At 45.5% G+C, this 14439-nt stretch overlaps 1 protein-coding gene across 2 annotated transcripts in view; it reads left to right on the top strand.

The window, feature by feature from the left end:
• TECTB (tectorin beta) overlaps nt 1-14439 on the top strand; it is a 34852-nt gene that overhangs the window by 9707 nt on the left and 10706 nt on the right. For both annotated transcript variants that reach the window (XM_083145654.1, XM_083145653.1), the window contains exons 6-9: nt 785-888; nt 3134-3217; nt 4520-4682; nt 9838-9907. In XM_083145654.1, the coding sequence (XP_083001780.1) occupies nt 785-888; nt 3134-3217; nt 4520-4682; nt 9838-9907 (421 nt within the window). The remainder of the gene's footprint in view (nt 1-784; nt 889-3133; nt 3218-4519; nt 4683-9837; nt 9908-14439) is intronic.

The raw sequence follows: 14439 nt of genomic DNA, 5'->3' as shown, positions 1-14439 counted from the left end.
AGTTTCTTATATAGTGCAGCTCAGTCCATTGCGCTTTACAATTGGAAACAGAGATGAAATAAAACTGGTTTGTGACAGACATAGTGGTAGAAGGGCCCTGCTCGCAATCTTACACTCTATAGGGACATCGGCATTGATACACATGGATACACATGGTACTGTTGCATAATGGTCCAGCAGATTGTAAAGGCTCTTGTTGGGCTGTATGATACAGTCACCCAGTAATGTTGGACTGGGGTCAAGGGGATGGGAAAGTGGAGAGAGATAAAATAAGTGAGACTGTACAGTGGGGACATAAAACATCAATGATTATGAGTCCCTATGTTGCCCTGTTCTTTCTCTGCGTGTGAGTCGTTAGGTTGACATGCATCGTTGCTTGCTGTCATTATCAACACACACTGTAACATGACAATTAGAATTAGAGTGGCTGGTATTTTATCTCTCTCTAAATCCTGACACTTTTTTCATTGCTAGCCGTACAGGAAGCCGGCATTTCTTGGAGTGTTAGGGAAACCGCAGGTGTTTTCAGGGAGGGCGTGCAACACCTTGTTCAGCCTGTGACTATTGCAGCCACTGAGTCCTGGGCTACACACAGACTGCGCACACTGGGGAAAGCAGTCAGTGGTATATAGATTCCCCCAATGTGCCTGTATACACCAAACATGCTAATCGTATTTATAGTGAAGTTACTATGTTGTGTAACCCATTGTGGATGGACGTTATACTCACTGTGTCCTGTCTGTATTCTCTGGTTGTTGTTTTGTGTTTGTTTTTTTGGGGACAGAACGCAAAGTTTTCTAGCCAAAAGGAGGCTCCATTTGTGGTGGAAACGTCGGACATTGGGTCGGATGTATTTGCTGGTGTAGAGGCTAAAGGACTGAGCAGCAGGTATAATATAAGTGCTACCCTTCCTATATATTGTATCATCTACATGCAATGAATGCCTTGTCTGTGATGCGTGTACACAGGGAGAGTACACTGTAGACCCTGCAGCCATATAAGATTATAATAGTGTGCCAAGTGCAGCCAGCCATTATTTATTAACAGTTTCTTATATAGCGCACACATATTCCGCAGCGCTGTACAGAGAATATTTGAACAGTCACATCAGTCCCTGCCCCAGTGGAGCTTACAATCTATTTTCCCTACCACCTGTACACACACACACACACAGACATTTTAGGGTTAATTACACCATCCATACTGCCCTGCGAGGGGACAAGGTACACTTATACGGTTGACCTCTGCCGATCTTCCATACAGCAGAGCCGGTAGCCGCCATTGATTGACAGCTCAGTGGGCAGGCGCATACAAACGCACCCACCCATTTGTGATTTCAGTCCCATCAGATTGGGCAACGTGTATGACATAATCACAAGTGAAATAAAAAATGAGCTCCATCTGTGGCTCTTATAAAATGTGTCAGTGATTAGTGAGGACACCTGTGCTCCAGCGGATAACCTGGGAAATGAGTCAGTGATTAGTGAGGACACCTGTGCACCTGTCGGGTGACCTGGGAAATGTGTCAGTGAGTAATGAGGACACCTATGCACCTGCTGGGCGACCTGGGAAATGTATCAATGAGTAATGAGTACACCTGTGCTCCTGCTGGGTGACCTGGGACATGTGTCAGTGTGTAATGAGTACACCTGTGCACTTGTTGGGAGACCTGGGAAATGTGTCAGAGAGTAATGAGTACCCCTGTGTTTGTGCCATGTGACCTGGGAAATGTGTCATTGAGTAATGAGTACACCTGTGCTCCTACCAGGTGACCTGGGAAATGTGTCAGTGAGTAATGAGTACAGCTGTGCTCCTGCTGGGTGACCTGGGAAATGTGTCAGTGAGTAATGAGTACACCTGTGCTCCAGCTGGGTGACCTGGGAAATGTGTCAGTGAGTAATGAGTACACCTGTGCTCCTGCTGGGTGACCTGGGAAATGTGTCAGTGAGTAGTGTGTACACCTGTGCTCCTGCTGGGTGACCTGGTAAATGTGTCAGTGAGTAATGAGTACACCTGTGCTCCTGCTGGGTGACCTGGGAAATGTGTCAGTGAGTAGTGTGTACACCTGTGCACCTGCCGGTTGACCTGGGAAACATGTCAGTGAGTAATGAGAACACCTATGCACCTGCTGGGTGACCTGGGGAATGTTTCAGTGAGTAATGAGTACACCTGTGTTCCTGCTGGGTGACCTTGGAAATGTGTCAGTGTGTAATGAGTACCCCTGTGTTTGTGCCATGTGACCTGGGAAATGTGTCAGTGAGTAATGAGTACACCTGTGCTCCTGCCAGGTGACCTTGGAAATGTGTCAGTGAGTAATGAGGATACCTGTGCTCCTGCTGGGTGACCTGGGAAATGTGTCAGTGAGTAATGAGTACACCTGTGCTCCTGCTGGGTGACCTGGGAAATGTGTCAGTGAGTAGTGAGTACACCTGTGCTCCTGCTGGGTGACCTGGGAAATGTGTCAGTGTGTAATGAGTACACCTGTGCACCTGCCGGTTGACCTGGGAAACATGTCAGTGAGTAATGAGAACACCTATGCACCTGCTGGGTGACCTGGGGAATGTGTCAGTGAGTAATGAGTACACCTGTGCTCCTGCTGGGTGACCTGGGAAATGTGTCAGTGAGTAATGAGTACACCTGTGCTCCTGCTGGGTGACCTGGGAAATGTGTCAGTGTGTAATGAGTACCCCTGTGTTTGTGCCATGTGACCTGGGAAATGTGTCAGTGAGTAATGAGGATACCTGTGCTCCTGCTGGGTGACCTGGGAAATGTGTCATTGAGTAATGAGTACACCTGTGCACCTGCCGGGTGACCTGGGAAATGTATCCATGTGTAATGAGAACACCTGTGCTCCTACCAGGTGACCTGGGAAATGTGTCAGTGAGTAATGAGTACACCTGTGCTCCTGCCAGGTGACCTTGGAAATGTGTCAATGAGTAATGAGTACACCTGTGCTCCTGCCGGGGGCCTGGGAACAGTTTAGGGTCCTAGAGGCAGAGTCCGAGAACCTCTTGTCTACTGTATATGTAATAAAGCTTCATTGTCTCCTAGCAGCAACACAACGGGGTATATATTGGTGAAAAGTACAAATTGTCACCATATACTGTAACTTGTTGTGATTATCTGTTTATAGATTCAAGGTGGTGCTGAACTATTGCTGGGCGACGCCGTCTCCGGATTACGCCTATCACATCCAGTGGCAGCTAATCAGTAAAGGGTAAGATATCTGATCTCCAGACCTAATCCCGATATATACACATGGGCAGTAGGGTCGCTGGGGCAGGTCTGTGGGGGTTGTGCTCCGTACTCGCTTAATATTACTAAATGAAGAACCAGTTAGATGGGTCATACACTTTGGGGGTTATTCTGGTGGCCTAGGCGCCACCCATTCGCAAGAGCGATTCCCTCGCAGGGCCTGCAAATGGAGGTTACACAGTAATGTAGGATCCACCCACATCGATGATCGGCGACCATCGAATGATGGCGAAGGTGCACGCATATAAAAGTGACTCTCAAGTCACTTACATATGTGCGGACATTTGGGGGGAAATGGGCGGCCAGCTGACATCTGGTGATGTCAGCTGACCGCTCCCCGCACCCGCGTCATCAGGGTATTTGCGTGAGAACGCCCAGTGTTCTAATGGGAACGCCCATGAAACGCTGGGTGTTCCCACATGCAAATGACCCGGGCCACCGGCCCCCCTCCATGCCCCCCGCCCGCACACTTGGGTGCGTGAGCCCAATGAACACCCTGTTCACGGTGGCTGCAGGCACCATATGCCCATACGCCCACCATCGGAGCCCTGCGAATATTCTGGTCCGTGCGAACAGACGATAATACGGCCCTTTGTTCTACCACATCAGCCAACAAGAATCAATAGGGCTTCTGGCAATGTTACATCATTCGCTAGGGTCAGGGCTGGGTTATGCCAACGTCTCTGCCAGAGATGTTCAAAATATCTGCAAAAAATATCAACGTCGCTCACATATGTTATATAAATTCAAATAAAAAAATGTATAAAAAAGATTATATTTCCTATATAAGTAACATTACAGGTCATTATGAGGGGGAGTCGGGGCTCATATAAAACTTTCCGTCAGCTGAGTGGTTCCGATGACGCCTTTCTGCCCGCTCACCACGTTCTCCTGGTGACATCATGACAGTGGGAACCTGACACTGCGGAGACACCTGTGCTGCATTTCCTCCTCAGGGTTTATCACAGCAAGTGTTAGATGAGGCTCCTGTATATAATGTATACTCCTGTATATAGTGACGCCTCTTATAGGCAGGTCTGCAGCTGTCCAGTCTCTAAGTGATGGGGTCTAGGGGCCCCCACAGACCTTAATCCGGCCTAGCCAGGGGATGTCCGTCATGTACGTGACCAGAATCTCCCAGCATCCTGCTTGGTCTGACACCGTGCCTGGTGCCATATCTCCACATAGTCTGATAGGAGGACGGTACGGTTCCGTCAGCCGGCCCAGGTGGGTATCGGTGCTGCTCACTGTGTTCTCATTGCAGGTGTGCATCGGACGACACGGTTCTGGTCCATGAGAACGGGAAGAACAGCCGGGCGACATTTCAGCTTAACGCCTTCCGTTTCCAGAATGTCCCAAAGTTATCTAAAGTCTGGCTGCACTGCGAGACGTACCTGTGCGACAGCGAGAAGTTCTCCTGCCCTGTCGTATGTGTTATTCTCTCCGCTGGCGCGTACATGTGTGTGACAATGTACAGCTGGCAAATGCATGCGTGTTATAATCTACAGCTGGGGAGTACATGTGTGTGATAATCTACAGCTGGCATGTACATGTGTGTGTGATAATCTACAGCTGACGTGTACATGGGTGTGAAATTCTACAGCTATCGTGTACATGCGTGTGATCATCTACAGCTGGCGTGTACATGCGTGTGATAATCTACAGCTGGGAGTACATGTGTGTGATAATCTACAGCTGGCGTGTAAATGTGTCTGATCATCTACAGCTGGCGCGTACGTGCGTGTGATAATCTACAGCTGGTGTGTACATGCGTATGATAATCTACAGCTGATGTGTGCATGTGTTTGATCATTTACAGCTGGCGTGTACATGTGTGTGATAATCTACAGCTGGTGCGTACATGTGTGTGATAGTCTACAGCTGACATGTACATGGGTGTGATAATCTACAGCTGGCGTGTACATGCATGTGATAATGTACAGCTGGCGTGTACATGTGTGTGATAATCTACAGCTGGCGTGTACATGCATGTGATCATCTACAGCTGGCATGTACAGGTGTGTGATAACCTACAGCTGGTGTGTACATGTGTGTGATTATCTACAGCTGGCGTGTACGTGCGTGTGATAATCTACAGCTTGGATGTGTTATAATCTACAGCTGGCGTGTACATGCGTGTGATCATCTACAGCTGATGTGTACATGCGTGTGATCATCTACAGCTGGCGTGTACATGCGCGTGATCATCTACAGCTGGCGTGTACATGTGTGTGATAATCTACAGCTGGGGAGTACGTGTCTGATCATCTACAGCTAGCGTGTACATCTGTGTGATAATCTACAGCTGGCGTGTACATGCGTGTGATAATCTACAGCTGGCGTGTACATGCGTGTGATCATCTACAGCTGGCTTGTACATGCGTGTGATCATCTACAGCTGGCGTGTACAGGTGTGTGATAATCTACAGCTGGCGTGTCCGTGCGTGTGATAATCTACAGCTTGGATGTACATGCGTGTGATAATCTACAGCTGATGTGTGCATGTGTCTGATCATTTTCAGCTGGCGTGTACATGTGTGTGATAATCTACAGCTGGTGTGGCATGTGTGTGATCATCTACAGCAGGCATATACATGTGTGTGATAATCTACAGCTGGCGTGTACATACATGTGATCATCTACAGCTGGCGTGTACATGCGTGTGATAATCTACAGCTGGGAGTACATGTGTGTGATAATCTACAGCTGGCGTGTACATGTGTGTGATAATCTACAGCTGGCGTGTACGTGCGTGTGATAATCTACAGCTTGGATGTACATGCGTGTGATAATCTACAGCTGATGTGTGCATGTGTCTGATCATTTACAGCTGGCGTGTACATGTGTGTGATAATCTACAGCTGGTGCGTACATGTGTGTGATAGTCTACAGCTGACATGTACATGGGTGTGATAATCTACAGCTGGCGTGTACATGCATGTGATAATGTACAGCTGGCGTGTACATGTGTGTGATAATCTACAGCTGGCGTGTACATGCATGTGATCATCTACAGCTGGCATGTACAGGTGTGTGATAACCTACAGCTGGTGTGTACATGTGTGTGATTATCTACAGCTGGCGTGTACGTGCGTGTGATAATCTACAGCTTGGATGTACATGTGTGTGATAATCTACAGCTGATGTGTGCATGTGTCTGATCATTTACAGCTGGCGTGTACATGTGTGTGATAATCTACAGCTGGCGTGGCATGTGTGTGATCATCTACAGCTGGCATATACATGTGTGTTATAATCTACAGCTGGCGTGTACATACGTGTGATAACCTACAGCTGGCGTGTACAGGTGTGTGATAATCTACAGCTGGCGTGTACGTGCGTGTGATCATCTACAGCTTGGATGTACATGTGTGTGATAATCTACAGCTGATGTGTGCATGTGTCTGATCATTTACAGCTGGCGTGTACATGTGTGTGATAATCTACAGCTGGCGTGGCATGTGTGTGATCATCTACAGCTGGCATATACATGTGTGTTATAATCTACAGCTGGCGTGTACATACGTGTGATAATCTACAGCTGGCGTGTACTTGTGTGTTATAATCTACAGCTGGCGTGTACATACGTGTGATAATCTACAGCTGGTGTGTACATGCGTGTGATCATCTACAGCTGGCGTGTACAGGTGTGTGATAATCTACAGCTGGCGTGTCCGTGCGTGTGATAATCTACAGCTTGGATGTACATGCGTGTGATAATCTACAGCTGATGTGTGCATGTGTCTGATCATTTTCAGCTGGCGTGTACATGTGTGTGATAATCTACAGCTGGTGTGGCATGTGTGTGATCATCTACAGCTGGCATATACATGTGTGTGATAATCTACAGCTGGCGTGTACATACATGTGATAATCTACAGCTGGCGTGTACTTGTGTGTTATAATCTACAGCTGGCGTGTACATGCGTGTGATCATCTACACCTGATGTGTACATGTGTGTGATAATCTACAGCTGGCGTGTACGTGCGTGTGATAATCTACAGCTTGGATGTACATGCGTGTGATAATCTACAGCTGATGTGTGCATGTGTCTGATCATTTACAGCTGGCGTGTACATGTGTGTGATAATCTACAGCTGGCGTGTACGTGCGTGTGATAATCTACAGCTGGTGTGCACATGCGTATGATAATCTACAGCTGATGTGTGCATGTGTCTGATCATTTACAGCTGGCGTGTACATGTGTGTGATAATCTACAGCTGGCGTGGCATGTGTGTGATCATCTACAGCTGGCATATACATGTGTGTGATAATCTACAGCTGGCGTGTACATACATGTGATAATCTATAGCTGGCGTGTACTTGTGTGTTATAATCTACAGCTGGCGTGTACATGCGTGTGATCATCTACAGCTGATGTGTACATGCGTGTGATCATCTACAGCTGGCGTGTACATGCGCGTGATCATCTACAGCTGGCGTGTACATGTGTGTGATAATCTACAGCTGGGGAGTACGTGTCTGATCATCTACAGCTAGCGTGTACATCTGTGTGATAATCTACAGCTGGCGTGTACATGCGTGTGATAATCTACAGCTGGCGTGTACATGCGTGTGATCATCTACAGCTGGCTTGTACATGCGTGTGATCATCTACAGCTGGCGTGTACAGGTGTGTGATAATCTACAGCTGGCGTGTCCGTGCGTGTGATAATCTACAGCTTGGATGTACATGCGTGTGATAATCTACAGCTGATGTGTGCATGTGTCTGATCATTTTCAGCTGGCGTGTACATGTGTGTGATAATCTACAGCTGGTGTGGCATGTGTGTGATCATCTACAGCAGGCATATACATGTGTGTGATAATCTACAGCTGGCGTGTACATACATGTGATAATCTACAGCTGGCGTGTACTTGTGTGTTATAATCTACAGCTGGCGTGTACATGCGTGTGATCATCTACAGCTGATGTGTACATGTGTGTGATAATCTACAGCTGGCGTGTACGTGCGTGTGATAATCTACAGCTTGGATGTACATGCGTGTGATAATCTACAGCTGATGTGTGCATGTGTCTGATCATTTACAGCTGGCGTGTACATGTGTGTGATAATCTACAGCTGGCGTGTACGTGCGTGTGATAATCTACAGCTGGTGTGCACATGCGTATGATAATCTACAGCTGATGTGTGCATGTGTCTGATCATTTACAGCTGGCGTGTACATGTGTGTGATAATCTACAGCTGGCATGGCATGTGTGTGATCATCTACAGCTGGCATATACATGTGTGTGATAATCTACAGCTGGCGTGTACATACATGTGATAATCTACAGCTGGCGTGTACTTGTGTGTTATAATCTACAGCTGGCGTGTACATGCGTGTGATCATCTACAGCTGATGTGTACATGTGTGTGATCATCTACAGCTGGCGTGTACATGCGCGTGATCATCTACAGCTGGCGTGTACATGTGTGTGATAATCTACAGCTGGGGAGTACGTGTCTGATCATCTACAGCTAGCGTGTACATCTGTGTGATAATCTACAGCTGGCGTGTACATGCGTGTGATAATCTACAGCTGGCGTGTACATGCGTGTGATAATCTACAGCTGGCGTGTACATGCATGTGATAATCTACAGCTGGCGTGTACATGCGTGTGATAATCTACAGCTGGCGTGTACATGCGTGTGATAATCTACAGCTGGCGTGTACATGCGTGTGATAATCTACAGCTGGCGTGTACATGCATGTGATAATCTACAGCTGGCGTGTACATGCATGTGATAATCTACAGCTGGCGTGTACATGCGTGTGATAATCTACAGCTGGCGTGTACAATTGTGTGATAATCTACATCTGGCGTGTACATGTGTGTGATCATCTACAGCTGGTGTGTACATGTGTGTAATAATATACAGCTGGCGTGTACATGCGTGTGATCATCTACAGCTGGCGTGTACATGCGTGTGATCATCTACAGCTGGCGTGTACATGTGTGTGATCATCTACAGCTGGCGTGTACATGCGTGTGATCATCTAGAGCTGGCGTGTACATGCGTGTGATCATCTACAGCTGGCGTGTACATGTGTGTGATTATCTACAGCTGGCGTTTACATGTTTATTTTGTACTTGTTGAATATATATTATTAGAGAGCAGCACAGCGCACATGACGTATAGGGGGAATGGGAGTTGTAATTCACATGGGATGTTGCTATGGATGGACATCCAATCAGAATCTACTTATTTATTTAGCACCTTCTATAAAATAACACAGGTTCTCAAACTCGGTCCTCCGGCCCCCACACAGTGTATGTTTTCCAGATCTCCTCACAGAATCACAAGTGATATAATTAGCTCCACCTGTGGATCTTTTAAAATGTGTCAGTGAGTAATGAATGCACCTGTGTTCCTGCCGGGTGACCTGGAAAACGTGAACTGTGTGGGGTCCTGAGGACTGAGATTGGGAACCACTGAGATAACAGATAGTATATTATTGGTTGCCCATAGCAACATCCCATGTGAAATAGAACCATTTTAGTAAATTTTCCCCCATAGTGTTACATGCACATCAGAATTACAGAATAATCCCTGTTCTTTCTCCATTCTCAGATGTGTGGGAAACGAAAGCAACAGAAAGAACAGACCGGGGGCGTCCTGGTGGCGGAATTTGTTGTCCGCAGTGAGTATCCCCACGTGGGCGGCCGGAGCCCTGCACTACCAGGGAAATAGCTGCAGCTCAGCATTAGGGCTGCCGGAGCCCTGCGCTACCAGGGAAATAGCTGCAGCTCAGTATCAGGGCTGCCGGAGCCCTGCGCTACCAGCTAAATAGCTGCAGCTCAGTATAAGGGCTGCCGGAGCCCTGCACTACCAGGGAAATAGCTGCAGCTCAGTATCAGGGCTGCCGGAGCCCTGCGCTACCAGGGAAATAGCTGCAGCTCAGTATTAGGGCTGCCGGAGCCCTGCACTACCAGGGAAATAGCTGCAGCTCAGTATCAGGGGTGCCGGAGCCCTGCGCTACCAGGGAAATAGCTGCAGCTCAGTATCAGGGCTGCCGGAGCCCTGCGCTACCAGCTAAATAGCTGCAGCTCAGTATAAGGGCTGCCGGAGCCCTGCACTACCAGGGAAATAGCTGCAGCTCAGTATCAGGGCTGCCGGAGCCCTGCGCTACCAGGGAAATAGCTGCAGCTCAGTATTAGGGCTGCCGGAGCCCTGCACTACCAGGGAAATAGCTGCAGCTCAGTATCAGGGCTGCCGAAGCCCTGCGCTACCAGGGAAATAGCTGCAGCTCAGTATCAGGGCTGCCGGAGCCCTGCGCTACCAGGGAAATAGCTGCAGCTCAGTATCAGGGCTGCCGGAGCCCTGCGCTACCAGGGAAATAGCTGCAGCTCATTATCAGGGCTGCCGGAGCCCTGCACTACCAAGGAAATAGCTGCAGCTCAGTATTAGGGCTGCCGGAGCCCTGCACTACCAGGGAAATAGCTGCAGCTCAGTATCAGGGCTGCCGGAGCCCTGCGCTACCAGGGAAATAGCTGCAGCTCAGTATTAGGGCTGCCGGAGCCCTGCGCTACCAGGGAAATAGCTGCAGCTCAGTATCAGGGCTGCCGGAGCCCTGCGCTACCAGGGAAATACACACAAAGGTTGGATACCAACCTAAATGGGCGCTGTGATGGGTTGAGGTGTGGAGCAGCTACTAAGGGGGAAGATTGAGAGTCCCCTGGGATAGATAGAAAATATACAAAAAAATAGTAGCGCTATGTCAAGTAAAAACAATATCACATTTATTGTATAAAGTGCACAGATAATTTAAAATAAACTGATTAATAAAACAAATGCACCAGCACCTACAAATATTAATTGCCTGGGGATAGGGTCCATTCCTATATATGTCGCCTGTTTCCGGAAAAGGAGAATATCTCTTCAAATAAGATATAGGTGATATTTACCGCAGGTAGTCCCAAATGTGGTCCTTTAATCCTTATTTAGGATGGCATTGAAGCAAGTCCAACAGATGGTTTTTGAGGGTATTTCTACAGGACTCCATTTAAACGGTCTGTTTGAAGAGTAAGACAATCCGGTGGCGGCTGGTCTGGATCCCAAAAGGTGGTAGGTGGCAAGGTTGGCAAAGTTGGCTGGTGGTAGGTAGCTGGTGCAAGGTGCCTGACGCGTTTCGCTGCATATAGGAGCAGCTTTATCAAAGGATAGTCTCATGGTGTTTGTTGGGGGTTTATATACCCCTCCCATTATAGGTAAATGAGTGCACCTGTGCATACATGATTCACAATATCAGAAAAGTAATATAAAAAACGAGGAGAGAATGGTCTATGAACAGAGAGGCAAAGGCATATATGTAAACAGTAATAACGAAAAGTTAATATTAATACAATCTTTAGAAAACAAAAAACGGAGTCAGAGCTTCATAGCGAGTGATTGGTCAGTTCTTCTGCCAATCATTTAGTAAAAGAATATGTTACTAAGGATACCTGACAACAAATTCACGTTAGCCCAATCAGGGTCTAACTTCCGTGGACACGTGGGACGGGTCGCGGTCACATGGTCTGGACATGTGACCGGCTGAGGCATAATGCGGAAAGCACCGCTTCATGGCGTGCATTTCAAGCCTCAGAGTCAGCGTGTATGCCGGAAGAAGCGAGTATCACGTGACTCGCTCTCTTCCGTCCTCTGTGTCCACAGACAGCTAGTTATCGCGTTGAAAAGCGCGTCATAAGCGTCTGTTGGATTCAGTGAGGCAGAGTAAATAGGATGATGGAAATAGGTTGCCATCTTGTGGACAAAAGTTAAAATGACAATCATCGCAAAACTACTGGGAATATTTGGCTTGGTTATATTGTTGATAGAACAAACATATAATAAAACTGTATATGGAGTGATCTAATGGTCGTAGTTTTCTGGGACTTTCTTAAATCACAACAAAATTGATATCAGAAAAAAGTATATACATGTATATAAAAAAACAAAAAATATAAGATATAAAATATATAAATATACAAAAAATATATATACAAAAAAAGGGGGGAAGAAGAGAGAAATAGTTGCATATAAGGAAATAAATATACATTTGTATATATGGATGACAATAATCAACCGGGAACATGATATTAATAGGCAATTATTATGTAAATAGATGATATTGATTCAAGAGACCGTAATAGTAATAGTGGATAATTATAAAAAAATAATAAAAATAATAATGATAACAATAATACTAAAAATTAATAAAGTATACAGAAATGTACATATGACTAGGGGATTAATAATAGGATTTCTCGAAAGGTGTATATATACTAAAAAAAATTATTATTATATATATATACATTAAATCACACTATTCAATTCTACTGCCTCGTTCAGGCCATTTGGAAAAATCGAGTTCATTTGGTACATCCAAAACACCTCTCTCTTACAGAGTGTCTTGAATCTATCTCCACCCCTGATGGTTTTGGGGATAAACTCAACACCTATAAGTTTCAAATTTTTGGGATCACTGGAGTGTCTTTCTAAAAAGTGTTTGGATACACAATGTGTGTGTATACTTTATTGATTATGTTTCTGCGGTGTTCTAAAAATCTTTGTTTTAGGGGGCGTGTGGTTCTCCCCACGTATTTCAAACCACACTCACATATTAGAACATAAATTACATAATTAGAATTACAGTTTATAAAGTTTCTAATATCATACGGTTTATCTCCATCAATCTGAATTTTAGTGGTTTTTCTGTCTGTATATTGACAGGTGAGGCATCGGGTTTGACAGCATTGAAAAAAACCTTTGGGTTTTGTCCCTAACCACATAGTAGAATCTGAGGTTTTATCTTTATTGAGTTTTTCTGGTTTAAGAAAACTGGGAGCTAATAAATTCTTTAGAGAAATATTTTTTCTAAAAACAAACTCTGGGGTTTCAGGCAGAATATCTTGCAACCATCGGTCTCCTTTCAGTATGTTGTGATTTTTCTTTATAATGTTCTTAATTTCGGAGCAGGAATTATTGTATTTAGAAATAAAAACTATTTCTCGTTTAAGGGTATCCTCTTTTTTTGTTTTATTTTCTAATAAATCCTTTCTTTTTATTAGACTAACTTCAGATAGTGCTTTGTTCAGAATATATGTGGGATATTGGCAATGTTTAAAGGCATCTGTCAAAGTTTCTGCTTGTTCTTTAAAAGTGGACTCACTGGAACAGTTTCTTCGTAAACGAAGAAACTGCCCTTTAGGGATATTTCTCTTCCAGGCAGGGAGGTGGGCACTCTGAAAATGGAGGTATTGGTTCGTGCTGACTTCTTTAAAGAAAGTACTTGTCATGATATTGTTATTTTGTGTTTCGAGGGTTAGATCCAAAAAATCAATTCGGTTACGATGGTATGTGTGGGTGAAAATTAGATTAAAATTATTATTATTAAGGTGATTAACAAATAAAAGTGCTGAATCGTGATCCCCATCCCAAATCATAAACAAATCATCAATATAACGGCCATAGAGGACCAGGTTCGCACCGAAAGGGCCCCCCCAAATGAGGGAGTCCTCTACCTCCCCCATATAGAGGTTGGCATAACTCGGTGCGAACCTGGTCCCCATAGCCGTTCCCATCACCTGTAAATAAAAAGTGTCATTAAATATAAAGTAATTGTGCTGGAGGATAAATAAAATACAATCTGTGAGGAATCGTTGGTGATTTTCCCCCAGGTCTCCATCATTATATAATTTATTTGTAATGGATTGAACACCCAACTGATGTGGTATGTTCGTGTACAAACTTTGTACATCTAGTGTAAGGAAAGCATATGAGTCTTTCCACTGTACATTTTGAATTAATTGTAAAAAATGTGTAGAATCTTTGATGTGAGACCTGAGGGAAGGAACCCGTGGTTGGAGAAAGGAGTCAACATAAAATGAAAGATTGGAGGTAAGTGAATCAATGCCCGAAATAATAGGTCGACCAGGAGGTGAAGAAAGTGACTTATGGATTTTAGGTAAGTGGTAATAAATGGGTGTGAGGGGGTGCTCGTGGAAAAGAAAATGGAATTCCTGTTTGGAAATAATCCCCTCAATTCTGGCTCCTTCAAGGAGATTGAATAAATCAACCTGAAAGGTAGCAGTTGGATCTTTATCCAATTTAGAGTAAAATTTAGTGTCACCCAGTTGGCGATTGGCCTCCTGGATGTAGTCAGCACGGTCCTGAATTACGAGGCCCCCCCCT

The sequence above is a fragment of the Crinia signifera genome, chromosome 6, assembly GCF_055691185.1.
Source record: "Crinia signifera chromosome 6, ASM5569118v1, whole genome shotgun sequence".
NCBI lineage: Eukaryota > Metazoa > Chordata > Amphibia > Anura > Myobatrachidae > Crinia > Crinia signifera.
The sequence above is the reverse complement of the archived record's forward strand: the minus strand, read 5'-3'. Positions and strand labels throughout refer to the sequence as shown.